The following is an 18142-nucleotide window of genomic DNA, read 5'->3' as shown; positions in this document are numbered from 1 at the left end:
ACCTGAAATTCCCTACAGCCCACAAGAATGCACAAATGCTGGATGTCAGCACAACATCCAGGAGCTGGCATGAGCCAGAGGACTGGCTAAGAGGACTCAGTTATTTTCTAAGATGGAAATTATGAAAGCTATACATGTTCAAAAGAAATGAAATAATATAGAAATGTTGGCCGGGCACGGTGGCTCACATCTGTAATCCCAGCACTTTGGGAGGCTGAGGTGGGAGGATTGCTTGAGGCCCAGAGTTTGAGACCAGTCTGGGCAACATAGCAAGACCCCATCTCTACAGAAAAATATAAAAATTATCCAAGCATGGTGGCACATGCCGATAGTCCCAGCTACTGGGGAGGCTGAGGCGGGAAGACTGCTTGAGCCCAGGAGGTCAGGACTGCATTGACCTATGAGCTATGATTGTGCCACTGCACTCCAACCTGGGCAACAGAGCGAGACCCTGTCTCTAAAAAGAAAAAGTAGAAAGCAAAACTATTCCCATTTCTCCCCTCTCTCATTCTGTGCAAATAACCATGATTATCAGTTTGTTGTTGTTTTTTTCTTTTTAGTGTGCATAGACACACACATATGCAAACTTCCCCCCATACAATTCACCCCCCAGATAGATTTAATCATATGGTATACATAGCATTGTAATCTTTTTCTTCTTTTCTCAATATACTATGGACCTTTTCCCATGATATAGAAAAGTCCACCTTATCTTTAGTAGGTATATGAACCATAATTTATTTGACCTTTTTTATCAATAGACATTCAGTATTCCTTATCTTTGTATACATACACACATACATATATACACACACATACATGCATACACACAATTGTGTGAATACATTCTTAGCGATCAAATTGCTGAGTCAAAGGGAATGCAAGTTTGGCGATAGAAATTGCCGAAAAGCTCTCCAAAAAGATTGTTCTTGTCTCTCTCAAGCAACGAAATTCCTAATGACAGCTATTTGCCTTGTGTCAGAAGTTGAGCTTTGCTGAGCACAGCAGAGAGGAAGGTGTGAGTGTGTCAGATGGTGGGGAGGAAGCCCAGGGGTCATTTCCCCTGCAGGCTATGTGTGGAGGCGGCTGCCGGCCTCTGACTGCTGTGTTTCCCGGGAAAAGGAAACCAGGCTGTGTGTGTTAACCTTTGCCATTCTCTCCAGGGTGTGGTGATGGAGTGGGGCACATTTTCAGGATGTGTGTGTCGGGGTCAGTAGTCCTGGGTCGGTCATTGATTTGGGAGTGTGTGGAATGAGAATCCCCTTTTCTGACCCTTTCCTAGACCCACTGGGTTGTTTCCAAGCCCCTTGGAAGCCCAGGAGTGTAATTGTTTCGATGGCTCAGGAGAGGACACATTTAATTTCTAGGACTTTATTTAATTTCTAGGTTTAATTTCTAGAACTCTAGCTCCTGAATGTCCGTGAGCACTGAGCTTTTCCCCTTGATTTCCATTGCAAGGTGAGCCTTATCACCCCAGCCTAGACACACCGTCGCCTTCTCTGGGCTCCTGGGCATTACCCAAGATGTCCGCTGCCCACGGCTGGGCCTCTCCATTGGAGTGCCTCCTGGCTCGAGGTGGTCAGATGTGTTTGCTCTGCCAAGCTGGCTTGGGACCAGAGGGTGGTGGCAGAATTGGAAGGAGGAAGGTACAAAGGTCCAACCACATGCTCTTAGGTACTCTGGAGAACATCCCAGTGGGGACATGCCCAGAACTCTGTGATTGCAAAGTGGGCTCCTTTCTAGGCCCAGCACTTATTGGTGCCCCAGAATCTTCTAGGGGAAGAGACTAAAATTCATTGAGTGCAAAAGACTGTGCTAGTCACTTTGCAGGGGAAGGGAAGTCACATTTATTAAGCACCTACAGTGTCCCGGGGCACTGTGGTTGTTCTTGTGTTCTCATTAATCTTCACTGTGAGGCAGGTATTCTTAACACTATTTTATGGAGGGGGTGTGGAGGCTCAGAGAGAATAATAACTTTTCATGACACTGATCTGATTGAGTTTAAGCTGTACAAAATAGAATGCTGAGCCCCACGCAAGGATCCCTAGCCACCTGCCTCATGGGCGGCCTCAGTATTGACAGATAGATCATTGTCTCTGTCACCAATTGACAGAGCTGATTAAACCACCGAGGCAAATCTTGTGGCAGGGACTCTGTTCTGCTCCAGGCAGTCTGCTGTCATTATTAAAGAGGACAAAGTGTTCAAAATATTGAGTGAATGGCTTCATTTGAATCTGAGCTTCATTACTTGCTACAACTATGATGACCTCCAGTAGACCAGTTACCTCTCTGGGCCCTAGTCTCTTCACTTATGAACTGGAGATGATAACAACACTTTTCTCATAGGACTATTGTAAAAGAGTAAGTGAGATAATTCGAACAAAGTGCTTAGCAATGCCTGGAACATAGTCAGCACTCAGTACATTGGCATGGCCATTAGTGTTTCTGTTACTCCTGATCGATCAATCCCATTGTTTTGTGTGTGTAAGGTTTGGCAGAGCTGACTCTTTGGGCTGTTTTTCTTCTCGTTCTGGGGGCTGTAAGGACAGAGCTGTGGCTGCCTAACTTTTGAAAGGCCCATGTAAGATTGTGAATCCTGGGAGTTCCTAGTTTATATACTCATTTCCCCTCCAGGAAACATGAAGAAAAGAAAAAGCGTCCAGCCCCAGAGGGGCCAGCCACAGCACATTCATCCTTTCAGCGGAGGCTCCTGGGGACTGTCATTGTTTTCCCAGCTCTGGGCAGCAGAGCTATTTTTTGCTCCTCTGCTCTCCCAGGCTGCCTTGGTATTAGTAGTGGTTCCACCACTGCCGTGTGTGTGTGTGTGTGTGTGTGTGCGCGCTCCCATGTCCATGTGTATGTGTCCCTGTGTGTGTGTGTCCGTGTGTGTGTGTGTCCCTGTGTGTGTGTGTCCATGTCCCTGTGCCCTACTTCCTGCTCCCCTCCTATTTCTAGTCATAACGTCATGATCCAAGTCTCATGGCAAATGGGAAGAAGTCAGTTCCCTTCCTGGGTGTCTAAATAGCCCACATTCATTGGGCCACTTTGCACATTGCCAGGCCCTGTGCTGAGTGCCCCATGCGTATCATCACATTTAATGGGACGCTCCCATTAGAAACCACACTTCGCAGCAAAGGAAACCCTCACTCAGAGGGTCTAAGACACTTGCCTAAGCCCACATAGCAGGGACATGGGTGGATTGAAATTCAAATCCATCAAGTGGATAGATTTGAATTTCAAGTCATCTTCCTCCTCTGTGAAGCCAAGACGGCCTCTGGTCCCTTCTGAGGCTCACTTCTTGGCACTTCATTACTCACATCTTGCACTGTTCGCTCCGTGATTTGTCAGTGTGAGTTCCGCTGCCCCTGCTGGGCTGTAAGGGGAGGCTTACAGCCTGGAGGGTGTAAGGCTTACAGGCTTACAGGCTGGAGGTTGGATGCTTTGCCTCATCTTCTCTTCAGCTTGTCTCGAAACCAGGCGCGAGGTCAGCACTCACTGGGTATTTGTTGGTTGCTTTGTTCTTTCACTGATGAAGGAAACAGTAAGTGAGCATCTCTTAGGTGTCAAGTGTGGTGCTGGGCACTAGGATGCCACGATCCACCTTCAGGAGGCTTCCGTTCTAACAAGGAGACACAGGGTCAGCTCCCTGAATCCTCACAATAGCCTCCAAAAGGTAACTACTGTGATCTCAATTCTGCAGGGTAATAAATAGAGGCTCCACCAGTAGGGAGGCTTCCTCCAGACTGTCTCACCTATTCATTACCCTCCCATTTAAATAAATAGTGGGGCCAGATGAGGTGGCTCATGCCTGTAATCCCAGCACTTTGGGAGGCTGAGGGGGGTGGATCACCTGAGATCAGGAGTTCGAGACCAGCCTGGCCAACGTTGTGAAACCTGTCTCTATTAAAATACTAAAAAGAAAGAAAGGAAAAAAAAAAGCCTGGTGTGGTGACACACTCCTGTAATCCGAGCTACTTGGGAGGCCGAGGCTGGAGAATCGCTTGAACCCGTGGGGTAGAGGTCGCAGTGAGCTGAGATGGCACCTGTGCACTCCAGCCTGGACCACAGAGCGAGACTCTCTCTGGAAGGAAGGAAGGGAGGGAGGGAGGGAGGGAGACCCATGGAAGGAAGGAATAAAAGAGACCCATGATTCCTGCAAACAAAGGCGGGCACTGGGTGTGATGGGTACCTGCTACACACTCTCGAATGATGCTCCCTACTGTAGAGGGCATTTGCCAATGTCCCTTCCTCTGAGTCTCTTTTAAAACCCCCTTTCCCCAGAGAAGGTCCATCTGGGCCAGGTCTGCAGTGGAAGCTTCTGTGTTTTGAAGGCGACTGGTGGATGTGTGGTTCTGGGAGGAGCCTTCTCTTAGCACATTATATGCCCTCCAACTCCCAGAGCCCTTCTGGGGTTCGCTTCTGCTGCATTTACTGTGACTGCTTCTGAATACAAAGTCCTGGTATCAGATGGTCTCAGGACTAGAAAAGTCCTGCTGCCTGGTCATTAGCCCTATAGTCAACCTGTGAGTGCACACCACCATGGAGGTCACCCTCTACCACATCCAGGCTTCTAAGTGGTGGTTGTTCCCCGAATCTGCAGCTTTGCCTCTCTCCCCGCCCTAAGAATGAACACCCACTCTAGAGGAGGGGTTGGAATTTTAATAGGGCCCTACCCTGAGGGTCCTCATCATTCTCAGGCTGAGCTCAGAAACCTTAGCCAAGTGGCCACAGGCTGTTAAATGTGATTTTGCTGACAGGGTTTTGGGTTGGCAAAGATGTGTTTTTACTCTGCTCCTAGGCCACCAGGGATTTGCTTCTGGGAATGGGGACAGTCTCCAAGTGTTGCCACTAGCCACCTCTTTGGCATTTCAGAGTCAGTGAATTCGTTTGGCATTAGATCAGCCAGTCATTATCTCAGTGTGTCCAGCAGACTGGCAGGCCTAGTGAGCCTCGCGGGAGAAGAGGAAGATAGTTTCTGCGGATAGGGAAACCCGGGAGGAAGATCGACTCACCCGTGTTAAATAGAGACCAACACAGCCTGTGTCAAGCTGGGTGTTCTGAGCCAACAATTAGCAAAGGAAGGCAGATGTAATAATTGACTAATCGTGGAAAGCATACTATGAGCACCACAAGGGATGGTCACAGACTCGCTAGGCTAGTGGGGGCCCAGATCAGATGTCGGAACTCTGGGGAGATTTTTATCTGGGTGCAGCCATGTCAAGAGGGGTCTTTAGGCCGGGCACAGTGCCTCACACCTGTAATGCCAGTACTTTGGGAGGCTGAGGTGGGCGGATCACTGGAGACCAGGAGTTACAAACCAGCCTGAGCAACATGGTAAAACCCTGTCTCTACTAGAAATACAAAAATTAGCCAGGCATGATTGTGTGCACCTGCAATCCCAGCTACTCAGGAGGCTGAAGCAGCAGAATCGCTTGAACCCAGGAGGCAGAGGTTGCAGTGAGCTGAGATCACGCCACTGCACTCCACCTTGGGTGACAGAGCCAGACCCTGTATCAAAAGAAAAGGGGGGTTCTTTAACACCAGGGCCTTTACTGCTTCCCAGTGGGGTGCAGTGGGCCACAGCAGGGAGGAGATGGGGCACGGGGCTGGCATTTGGTGTAGGCACTCTCATGGGGAGCAGCAGCCCTGGAGTCCTCTGCTGTGCTGGGTGGTCTGCATCTAGGGGAGCAGCCTAGACTAATTTGGAGTATATGTGCCTCCTTCTTACCAGTCCCCCATGATAGAACCTTGTACATGGGGCGCTTTGAATGGAAAATTAGAGCCTATTAGTACCTTAGACAGGCTGGCGGCATCTTCTTGGGTAAGAGCCTGACAATGATGAACTCCCGCAGGAAGCCAGAGCAGTGATCGTGTCCCCGCACGTGAACTCCCTTTTTCTGGCTGCTCGATCGTGTTCATTTTGATTTCTGGGACCATATGCTTTAGCGGTCAGTCCCAAACGTTAGCTATTCCTGCATCCCCAGACTCCAAAGATTTGGGTAAGTTAAAGAGCTGGGATTCTGAAGAGGTCGTATGCCCTCAAGGACCCTAGGGAGCATTGACAGCCCACCCAGGGAACACGGTGTGTGTACATCAGAATAAGGTGTGCTTTTCTCAGTGTGGCTGCAGTCCTGAGCCAGGGTGCACAGTTTAGGGTGTGAAGTATAGGTTAGATTTCACATCTACTTGTCCACTTGACCAGGCAACCACTGGGCAGTGAACAACTTGCCCAACTGTATGCAATGGCCCTAGTGCAGCCAGCTGATCCCAGCCCCATGGTCATGTGAGCAGGTGAAGGAAGATTGCCATTGAGTTTCTGTTTGGCCTGGGGCCTGGGGCCAGGGGCAGCTGGTAGGAGTCCAGGAAAAGTAAGGCCCACAGTACCACGGAGACATGCAGTTCCCTCCATAGCTCCTAACTCCTTGCCTCTCATTGTACATTTTGTAGCCAAGGGGGCAACAGGTACTTACCAGCACTTTCTAATTAAACACAAGGCGGGTCCTAGGCCTTCTAGGAATGGTTGGGCTGTACATTTGCAGTTGCTAATTGGTCCCAGACCAGATCAAATCGTGGACATCCCTCCACAGAAACCGGGCTGGGCTTCATTCTCAGTGCTCTGGAGCTGCGCGGTGAGTCTGGTTTGCATCAAGGCCATTTTCTTGTTGAAAGGAGCAAGGCTAATAGAGGACAGAAGCACCCACTGGGAAGGCGATTTTGGAAGTCTCAGACATTGGTGGGCCTCGTGAGCTGAGCAGACAGAAGGCAACCCAAGATGACCTCCGGATGGGTGGGACTGGCTGGGCCAGAGCGTTGTGCTGGGTGTGTAGCGAGAGTTTCCACGCGGTGTCTGTGGTGATGATTCCACTCCTCCATCAAGGGTGAGCAGTTGGGAGGGCCTGAGCCCCTGGGTCCCTTCAGTCTGGGCTGACCCAGGGGAAGCTGGAAGCAGTTGCTAGTCTCTCGCGAGCCTTCATAGACGCCTACCATCTGCCTGAAATGGCTGGAGACAGGGGAAATAGAATCCATGGGTTTTTAAAATCCAGAAGCAGGAGAAACTCCACCCGTGAAACGTAACCCCAAGTAAAGCATTTGGAAGCAGGATGTTTAATTGCCAAACTTTTCTTGAGACCCAGCTGCCGGGTAATGTTATCCTGACTGCTCCTGAGGCCGGAGGAGAGTCTATCTGGGCCCCAGATGCAGGCTTGTAAACAGAGCTGGCTTTCTTGGATGACCTCTGCCCTGTCCCCCTTCCCTGTCACCTGTTCTTTCTCTGCGGTTTTTCTCTGAAGTTTCCAGTGCTGGCAAGGCTGGAGACTTAAGAAGCCCTGGTGTTGAGGTAGGGAGCTAGGCATGGGCTGGGGTGGAATTTTTTGTGTACATCACCTGTCTGGAGTGATAATCTAGGATGTCCAAGGTTTGGAAGAAAGCAGACGAGAGAGCGGGGTCTGGAGATTGTCCTCGTATCTCTGGGCTTATCTCTAGGGAGGTCTCTTGCCATTTCCTCAACCCAAGATTTAGACTGTCCAGTGGGGTAGGCAGGAGGGCCTCTGGCAAATCCCCGAAGTTTGGGAGAACTTGGGAATGGGGGCTCGCTTCCCCACCCTTCACACTGAGTCACATTCATGGCTGCTCAGGGCATAGAAAGTGGGGTGCAAGATGCTAGCAGGAACAATCCTTTGCCAAACAAGGGAAGAACTGCTTTTTGCGGGGAAGCATGGCTATATCCTAGCCAGGCGGCCGTGGCTGACAAGGCCACAGGGACAGCTCTCTGTCAGCTCTTCCCTCCCTGTGGCTGGCTCTCCAGCGGGGTGTACCTTTAGTATGATTTTAGACCAAGCATTAAACAGAGATGACTTCATGTGAATTTTCAACTTTTATTTTTAAAATAGAAACAGAGCCTCACTATGTTGTCCAGGCCAATCTCGAACTCCTGGGCTCAAGCGATCCTCCTGCCTTGGTTTCCCAAAGTGCTGGGATTACAGGCAGGAGCCACTGCATCCTGCCCTTTTATTTTTTTAAATAGAGGCAGAGCCTCACTATGTTGTCCAGGCCAGTCTCAAACTCCTGGGCTCAAGTGATCCTCCTGCCTCTGCCTCCCAAAGTGCTGGGATTACAGGCACGAGCCACCAGCCCTGCCAAATTTCACCATTTCTGAAGAGTAGAGGGCAAAGGACTTTTCCGAGGGGGGATGCTCTAGTCACGTGCAGAGTAGTCCTAGGCTAGGCTGGGAAGTGGGACATCTGGGTTCCTGTCCCGGCTCTGCCACCAATGGGAGTGAGCACACTCCAGTGATAACCACGTTTGCATCAGTCCTGGCAGCCCTGAAGGTTGTGTCCTTTGTATAGAGGAGGAGTCTGAAGGCCTGAGCAGCTGGGCTGGGGTCTTGCAGCCAGTAAGGAGGGTGCTGGGAGGGTGCTGCCCCCATGTGTGGCTGACTCCAGAGTCTGCTGGTTCCTACCTGGCCATGCCCCTTCCTTGGCAAATCACCACCTGGGTTTCTCCTCTGCTCAAGGAGAGGCCTCCCTGGATCCTCCCAGCTGCCAGGGGCTGTAAGCCTGTGATTGATTCTCTCTGGGAGGTGAAGAGAAGCCTAATTGCTAGTGGGATGGAGGACGTGTGTTAAGCCTCAGTTAAGCCCTTCCCCTGGGCTCCGCTTGGTTGGTTCCAGAGAAAGGCTGATGTCTAATGCCCTGCAGGCAAGTGCAGCCCTCTCTCCAGGGGCTAATTGGCCACTTGGGCCCTCCTCACATTTAGCTCCTGGGGTGGAGGTCAGAGAGAGAGCACCTGGTGCGGGCTCAGCCTCTGCTCCTGCCCCAGGACCTGTGGGAAGCAGAGATGAAGGTGGGAGGGGAGATGGAGCTGGGAGTCAGCAGGCAGACCCGGGTAGGTTATAAACCCCAGGAAAATCCCACAGCATTAAGTTTGAGGGGGTCCTCGGCGTCAGTCGGTTTTGTAGCATTCCTAACCATTTGCTTCTGTCTGGGCCCCCAGTTCTGGGTCTTCTTGGTCTCAGGTCTCAGAGTCGCCTTTGTTCCCGCATGTTCCTCTAGGCGCACTCCCTCAGCAAGGGCACCGCAGGCTTCTCAGACCACCCACACCTTTATTTAAAAAGATGGTGTCAACCGGCCGGATGCGGTGGCTCACGCCTGTAATCCCAGCACTTTGGGAGGCCAAGGTGGGCAGATCACAAGGTCAGGAGATCGAGACCATCCTGGCTAACACAGTGAAACCCTGTCTCTACTAAAAAATACAAAAAATTAGCTGGGCGTGGTGGCGGGCGCCGGTAGTCCTAGCTACTCAGGAGGCTGAGGCAGGAGAATGGCGTGAACCCGGGAGGCGGAGGTCACAATGAGCCGAGATTGCGCCACTGCAACCCAGCCGGGGTGACAGAGAGAGACTCTGTCTCAAAAAAAAAAAAAAAAAAAAAGATGGTACCAACCAAAAATAAAATTTGAAGGCCCCCTGCAACCATTTGAATGCACTCCCTCCTCAGCCCGGGCACCCTAACATTGAACCTAAAAGACGGGTTCAGGCCATGATGGGAAGTGGGGATCAGATATGCTTCATTGCACTCCCCCAGCATCAATATCAATGCAGACCTTAGGTCTGATAAGAAGCATTTACAATCTGTACTCTCTGAAGCCTGCGGCCTGGAAGCTTCATGTGCATGATAAAACCTTGATCTCCACGAGCGCTTATCTTAACCCAGACACTCCTTTCTAGTGGTAGTAACTCTTTCAACCGATTGCCAATCAGAGTATATTTAAATCCACCTATAACTTGGAAGCCCCTCGTCCCTTACTTAGAGTTGTTTCGCCCTTCCAGATGGAACCAATGTAAATCTTATATGTATTGATTGATGTATTTCCCTAAAATGTATAAAGCAGGCTGTACCCCAGCCACCTCGGGCACGTGTCATCAGGACCTCCTGAAGCTGTATCGCAGGTGTGTCCTTCACCTTGGAAAAATACACTTGCTAAATTGATTGAGACTTGTTTCAGATACTTTTTGGTTGACCATGTCATTCAGTCCTGATCAAAGTAGTTCAGTTTAGATAAATTTACATACAGGGAGGTAGTCCAGTGCAGTTAAGAGCATAGGTATTAGAACTCAGCTAGACCTGGGTTCAAATTTTTGCCCTGTAATTTATTAGCTGTGTAACTTCAGGCAAGTTACTTAGCTTCTCTGAGCCTCACCTTCTTCTTGTACAATATGGGAATAACAGTGGTAGCTACCTCATTGGGCTGAAGATTAAATGAGCTAATGCATATAAATGCTTTATGCTGTACTGGTATCCAGTAACATTTAGTTGCCCAAACATTAGGTAACATTAAGTTATCAAAATGGTTTTACAATGTATCATGTGATACCTATTTACATATGATATAAAGCAAAGCATACACCCATTTATTATGATAATAGCCAATAGTCTATTTTGAGCTGATGAAGATAGGGGTGGCCTTTTACCTTATGTTCTGTATCAGGGTCACATGTCATAAATGCCCCATCTCTGGGTGGCAGCACTCAGGCCTGTTTGCTTTGGTTTTATGGCCCTCTCCTTGGTTGTGTTTCAGAAAACCTCGCCATGGCATGAGGCTGCCTCTGTGTCATAGAGATAGGAAGGGAGAAGAGACTGGATTCAGCTCATTTTCTTGTGTATTACCTGAGCAGCCAAGCACAAAGCCTCACCACGCCTGTTGCAAACCCTGTTCCGGGCATCGGGGAGTTGGGCCAGTCTGATGGCAAGGTGCCTAAATGTCACTTCTCTTTGCTAACGTTCCTCCTTCTCATCATGGCCCAGATCCCTGGCCTCACTGGCTATTTTGTTCTTACTGGTAGAGTCCCCCCAGCCCCACCCCTACAGGCCTACAGGACAGGGTGACTAGACAGAGTCCCTGGAATCTGAATTTTTATGAAGCCCGCCCCTGGCCCCAGGTGATCCTAAAGGGCGCCCTGGCCTGGGAACCACCATTCGGGACCTACAGCCACTGCCTCTCTCCTGAGGGAAGAAGGGAGGCAGAGGTCTCACCTGTGTCTTATCGGTGCCCTCCCTTACCTGTCCTCCTGGAGACACCCCTGCAGGTGTCCCTTCCAGGGAGAAGGTCAACAGAATAGCCCTGAGGCTGTGGGAGGGCACCCATTCCTCTGCCTCAGGCCTCTCCCAGGTGGGACAGGAATAGTGGGAAGAGCAGGCCAGACTGTGTGGACCAGGGGCTTTCTCTCCTTCTCCAGGGATTCCTAAGTGAGTTCAGCCTTCCAGAGTGGCATGAGCTCTTGCAGAGCCTGATGGAGACTTGGGAACTGGGGTGACAGCCTGGCCCCGAAATGCCTTCATTGTGAGGCTCCCAAAGAGAAAAGGTTTCCAGTCTCCCACGTGCTAACGCCTCTTCTTCAAATCCGTTTCTCATCCAGAAGACCAGTGTGTTTGTTCAACATAGCAAAGTGTTTTCTGAGCACCTGCTCTGTGCCAGGCACTGAGCAAAGACAGGGATGCTGAGATGAATCACACATCTCTGAGCGCTTCTGGTCTCCTGAAGGGCTTTTCAGAGTGAGTTCTGAGGATCCACTGCAGCAAAATAAGCTGGGGTTTGTTAAAAGTATAAACGTCCGAGCTCTCAAAACCCATGTCTGCAGAATTTCAGACAGCGGGGTCCACCTGCAATTTCGGAAGGCCTCTTGTAGAATCTCATTCACTCTAAAGTTGTGAACCAGTGGAAATTAGCTATCTAAAAAGGCCAGGCGTGGTGGCTCATGCCTGTAATCCCAGCACTTTGGGAGGACAAGGCAGGTGGATCATCTGAGGTCAGGAGTTCAAGACCAGCCTGGCCAACATGGCAAAACCCTGTCTCTACTAAAAATACAAAAATTAGCCGGGCATGGTGGCAGGCACCTGTAATCCTAGCTACTCGGGAGGCTCAGCCAGGAGAATCGCTTGAACCGGGGAGGTGGAGGTTGTGGTAAACCAAGATCATGCCATTGCACTGTAGCCTGGGCGACAGAATGAGACTGTGTCTCAAAAACAAACAAACAAAAATGTAATGACCTCAATTTTATGTTTATCGTATGAAATATATACAAATAAAAAAGAAGGAAATTAAAACCACTTATTCTGATCCTACTTTCCTAAGATAATCATTGTTGGCATTTGATGAAATATCCCTCTGGGGGTGTCCGTGTGTGTGTGTGTGTGTGTGTTTAGACATCTACATGGTAGCTGATGCTGTGCTATCCCCTAGGGACAGATGAGATGAGAAAAAGAGTGGTCCTGGCCATTGGAACACCTGCAGTCATGTTACATGATACCTGGCACAGACAGCTTGAAATCCAGCCTTGCTCACCTGCTCCTACCTTTTTCCCACAGGTATACATCATCAATGTGACCTGGTCTGACTCTACCTCCCAGACCATCTACCGGAGGTACAGCAAGTTCTTTGACCTGCAGGTAAGTTGGTCAGAGCTCAGACAGTGGCCCGAGTCTGGTGGGCTGGCCTCTCTCATACCCTGGCTTATCCAGGGAATCCCCAGCCGAGCTGTCAGGGTCAGAGTCCAGGTGGGAGCAGAGGGACAGAGGAGGGAAGCTCGAAGGTGGAGCTGGGCTTGTCTCAATCTTGCATACTGCAGGCAGACACTCGGAGCTTTGTTGGCCTCCTCCAATGATCTTAACAGTCATGCTTTGTCACCCTCTCTTGCCTGCAGGGTAGGAAACTGTGGTGGAGAGGCAGGAGGATGGTGGGAGGTGCTGTGTGCCTGACCAGACGTGTGTCTGTAAACATCCAGGGTGAGACAGAAGCCACCACATCATTGCAGCCTAAGAAAAGCAAGCATACAGGGAAGACCAAAACAGAAAATAAGCATTTTTTTCAACTACAGGCACAAACTATGCATACATACCACGGTGTCTGTTTAACTGAATGAGGCACTTGCCACCCAGTTTGTACGTGTACGTGGTAGGTGTGTGTCTCTAAGACACATAGGCATGTTCACAAGGGGGATGGTAGTATAGGTCCCACAGCTACCCCTGCAGACACCCCCTTGGTGCCAACTAATTTAGTCAGGCCTCTTTGGGTTGCAAGTGATAGTTTTACACTTGCACTGGCTTAGGCACAAAGGAGACGTGATTGGAAGGGGGGACCAGGGAAGCTTGTGCAGCCGACCACATGGTGAGAAGAGCAGTGAGGCAGAGGCCTTTAGGAATACCTGAAACCAGGATCTGCTCTCCCTCTGTCTTGTCTCTACTTTGCTCTGGCACTGCCCTCAACTTCTGTTACCTCACACCCCAAGGAACATGACTGTCAACAGCTCTAGAATTTTATATCTTTTGGCTCCCAACAGAGGGGAGATTGACTCTTTCCCAGTTCCAAGTTGAAAAATCCCAGGGACGATTCTGATTGGTCTGGCTTGGGTCAGGTGCCCTCTCTGGACCAATCAGTATGGCCAGGAGTTGAGGGTCTTTTAGCACAGACATGGCCACTAGGGAGCCCACCTCTGTGGATCACAGGCAAATACTAGAGAAGGGAGAATCAGTCGTGAGTTGAGCAGCAGCCCTTTCAGGTAGAGCCAAGATGTTCTAGATTCCTCTTGGGGCTGTGAGACTGGTTTAGGCTAATAAAAACACAAAGAGACACCCACTTCTACCCTCACAGCCAGGGTCCACTCCTTTCTTGGCAGGCCTTTGGTTGTCAGTCATCTTGGAGAGGTCATCTTTGGCACCGTGTGCTTGCCCCCAATACCTGATTCTATCTCGTTGTCCTCATTGCCCTACCTATGAGACAAGCCAAGGGTGAGCCAGCTTCCTGTATTACAAATTCTCTCTTAATCCAACAATATGGGATTGAATATCCCATTGAATATGGGATTGAAAGCTACTTCTTACTCTCTAGCCTTCTTCCTCTTCCCTCCTCAGTTCATGTCCAGTCTCCTTAGGTTTGGTGTAATCTGGTGGGGTTTGCTGATACCCCATCAATGGGTATAGTGTGCTGGACAGGAAGTGATAACTCAGTTGGGGAGAGTGAACCCTGAAAGGACTCATTGATGAGCTGGAGGGGGCCTGAAAGCCGGTGGAAACTTCCAAATCAGAACTTTTCTTCCCCCTCTTCCGTTATGATCCCCCACCCCCTCCTGCACTGCAGAATCTCAGGAGAAAGGAATGCTGTTCCCCCACCACCACCTCCCTTGCCTGGAGGGCTCATTCCCTGAATGTGGAAAGGGGACACGCAAGCAGGGAGCAGCTAGTGCAGTGTGCTGGCTCTAGCTTAGCAATGGCCACGCGCTTGGCCAGGCTTGTCCATGTGGGTCATTGCTGAGCTGTAGATGCAGTTTGGGAAGGGGTTGGAATAGTTCTTTGAAAATTAACTTAGAAGTCAAGCATAGCATCTTTACAAATGCATTTTACCTGCTGTGATGAGTTTTAGTGGCGTTCATTTTGAAAAGCCTTGTTTATTTATCAGGTCGCTGATTTTGGTATGGCGGATCGTATAGAGGTAGAACAAAGGGAGTTGCTAACTCCATCTCTGGTCACTGGTGCACCTCAGAACTCATGTCTCTGAGGGGTTGTGTAAGAGAGCAGCTTAGAGTTTAGGCACCGGGGACACATTGCCTGGGACTGGTTACTGGCTGTCACCATGTACCTCCGGACAGGCTCCTTCACTTCTCTAGGCTTGCTTTTCTCATCTGTACTGTGAAGGTTCGAATAGTGCCTGCCCAGTAGGGTTGTTAAGAGGAATGAATGAGTGAATCCACTTTTCTCCCAGCACTGAGTTGCCTGGTGAGTTGCCTGGTGTTGCCAGGTCGCAGGGATGTTGGGCTGCATGGCTGGGGGGGTCTAGGGGCTGGAGACCCACTTCCTGATGTTGCTTTGTGGCTTCCCTCACTTGGCGTCACTCTGTGGTGAGCTTCCTGTGCCCAGTCCCTGCCAGTGTATTCAGAGCCAAGTAGGCCTCAGGCTCCTCTCTGAAGCTGTCCCCGGGGGCAGGGTGGGAGCCGCAGGGAGCTGGTGTGCGGCCCAGGGGCAGCTCTCAGACATGTTTTGCTCCTTTCCTTTTTGGCTGACCCTGAAAGTCCCAGGCTCACCAGGCCCATCTCCAGGGAGCCACTCCCTGGGTTTCACCAACTCATGGTTCTAAGCCTCCTGGGGGCCACAGACCGCTCTGTGAATCTGATGGAAGCCCTCTCCCCAGGAAAAGAGCGGATACATACAATTTTACTTACAGTGGCAAGTGTTCACAGACCCCCTGTGAACCCCCAGTGAAGAACTAGCCAGGTGTGATGGAGTGCCTGTAGTTCCAGCTCTTCAGGAGGCTGAGGTGGGAGGATCACTTGAGCCTGGCAGGTCGTGGCTGCAGTGAGCTATGATTGCACCACTGCACTCCAGCATGGGTGGCAGAGTGAGACCCTGTCTCAAAAAAAAAAAGAACTGCTGAGCTAAACCAGTTTAGATCGTGAATCATACATTCACACCCAGTACTATTTGGGCAGCATTTGGCGGTCTATTCAGGTAACAACAGGAGGCCTGGACACCCCTTTGACCCCTTTGAGAGACCCTTGGTTCCCCCCTGTACAAGCTGGTTCCCTGCACCCCAGCGTGGGTCTCCTTGTACTTCCCCTCCCTTATCTCTCCCTCTTCAGATGTTTTCCTTTGTTCCCAAAGGCCAGGTACCCACCAGGCGGCCTTGGATTCCTACCTCTGTCACACAGCCTGGGAACCACGTGCAAGCGATCCCAAGCAGTCCCTGACCCTCTCTGGTCGTGAATTGAGGGCCCCAGGGTATGTGCAGATCCAATTTCATTCAGAACAGCACACGGACCCTCTGTTTCTCCCTCTGAGGGCACACAGGGAGATGGACACCTGCACCCTGCCCTTCATGCTCTGCAGCCATAAGGCCAGGAAGTACTTGAAGGGTGCTCTGTCATCTGAACAGAAACCCCACACTCTTCGGTTTTTCCATTTCTCTCCACAGCAGCTTCCACATCAGCACAGCCCTTCCCCACTCCCTTACCCCCGCACTCCCCACCCCCTCCCAGATTCTAAGATCTGAAGCAGAACATTTCTCTGGTTATTATCTTCAAAGCTTCTGCTTGGACCTAACTGCCCTGCATGTGAAGCTCTCAGTAGATCCTTGGAAATGAACAGTCTCAAGCACACAGCAGCCCTGAGAACATCAAGCAGGAGGGAGCCAAGAGCCTGAGGCTTGTCCTTGGAGAAGGTTCATTGTCCCTTTGGGGTGACTCATGGCATTAAGGATGGGTACTTAGAACTCTGGTGGTGCATTGAGGAGCTATTCACAGGGAATGGGGAAAGTCTGAGGGTTGGGAGAGACGGAGAGAACCCCCCCGCCCCCGATCACCTGGTAACTGCTCATTCCGTGCTTTCTGAAGCCTTAGGACCGTGCAGAGCAGAGCCATTTATCTCAGCATCCCCTTCCCATCCCACCACCCACCTTCTTCACTCACAGCTTCTCTGCTACCTGTGAGGCCTTGGATTAGGGCTGCCAGATAAATATGAGATGTCCAATTAAATTTACATTTCAGATAAACAGCAAATGCTTTTTTCAGAATAAGGGTGGACACTGGGCATGGTGGCTCATGCCTATAATCCCAGCACTTTGAGAGGCCAAGGCGGGAGGACTGCTTGAGTTCAGTAGTTCAAGACCAGCCTGGGTAATGTGGCAAGATCCCATCTCTACAAAAAATAAAAAAAATTAGCCGAGTGTGGTGGCATGCACCTGTTGTTCCAGCTACTCAGGAGGCTGAGCTGGGATAATTGCTTGAGGCCGGGGAGGTCCAGGCTGCAGTGAGCTGTGATTGCGCCACTGCACTTCAGCCTGGGCAACAGAGTAAGACCCTAGCTCAAAAAAAAAAAAAAATGTTCCAAACATTGCATGTCATATACTTACACTAAAAAAAGTTATTTGTTGTTTATCTGGAATTCAAATTTAATTGTGCATCCTGTATTTTCACTTGCTGAATCTGGGAGTCCCAGCCTGGCTGAGTGTGAGAGGCGAGGGTGGAAGTAGAAAGATAGTCCAGGCTTCAGGTAAGAGTGGATGGGCCTGTGCTAAGGCCCCCCAGGCAGCAGCTTTTGTACAGAGCAGAAGTGGCGCAGGCTGAGGAACACACTTTTGAGAAGGACAAGATCTCTTCCTTCCAGGAGTCTACATCTCGTGGGGAAGGCAAACTTGGAAGCAGTTAAGTCCACTGCAGATGAAAAAAATACCAGATTGAGGTATAAGCAACATGCTATGAGATGAAGAGGAAGGAAAGAGCTTTCTTTTTTCCTTTTTTGAGACGGAGTCTCACTCTATCGACCAGGCTGGAGTGCAGTGGCGCGATCTCTGCTCACTGCAAGCTCTGCCCCCCGGGTTCATGCCATTCTCCTGCCTCAGTCTCCCGAGTAGCTAGGACTACAGGCACCCGCCACCACACCTGGCTAATTTTTTTGTATTTTTAGTAGAGACGGGGTTTCACCGTGTTCGCCAGGATGGTCTCGATCTCCTGACCTTGTGAGTCCGCCTCCCAAAGTGCTGGGATTACAGGTTTGAGCCACCGCACCTAGCTGGAAAGAGCATTCTTGGGAGAGGGAACAAAGAACATGCCCATGGCCAGGCACATATGGTCTCTCTCTCTCTCTTTTTTTTTTAAACATTTATTTATTTAGTTTTTAGAGACAGAGTCACGCTGTGTTACTCAGGCTGGAGTGCAGTGGTGTGATCATGGCTCGCTGAAGCCTCGACTTCCCAGGTTCAAGAGATCTTCCAGCCTGAGCCTCCCAAGTAGCTGGGATCACAGGTGCATGCCACCAGGCCTAGCTAATTTTTTTTTTTTTTGTAAAGACGGAGTCCCACTATGTTGCCCAGGCTGGTCTCAAACTCCTGGGCTCAAGTGATCCTCCTGCCTCGGTCTTCCAAAGTGTTGGGATTACAGGCATGGGCCACCACACCCAGCCCCCATATGGTCTTAATTAGTGACAGCAGCCTGGGGTGACATAGCCAAACACCCACACTCTAGTTTGGGGGGATTTGGTTATTTTTTGAGAATCCTTATCAGGGTAAAATATGTCTCTAGTTCCTTCCTTCCTTCCTTCCTTCCTTCCTTCCTTCCTTCCTTCCTTCCTTCCTTCCTTCCTTCCTTCCTCCCTCCCTTCCTC

At 50.3% G+C, this 18142-nt stretch overlaps 1 protein-coding gene across 2 annotated transcripts in view; it reads left to right on the top strand.

Moving 5' to 3' along the window:
- Window positions 1-18142, top strand: part of SH3PXD2A (SH3 and PX domains 2A) — a 255758-nt gene that overhangs the window by 40242 nt on the left and 197374 nt on the right. For both annotated transcript variants that reach the window (XM_025395727.1, XM_025395726.1), the window contains exon 2: window positions 12362-12442. In XM_025395727.1, the coding sequence (XP_025251512.1) occupies window positions 12362-12442 (81 nt within the window). The remainder of the gene's footprint in view (window positions 1-12361; window positions 12443-18142) is intronic.

Source organism: Theropithecus gelada, chromosome 9 (assembly GCF_003255815.1).
Source record: "Theropithecus gelada isolate Dixy chromosome 9, Tgel_1.0, whole genome shotgun sequence".
Lineage (NCBI taxonomy): Eukaryota > Metazoa > Chordata > Mammalia > Primates > Cercopithecidae > Theropithecus > Theropithecus gelada.
Note: the sequence above shows the minus strand (reverse complement) of the source record. Positions and strands in the feature narration are given on the sequence as shown.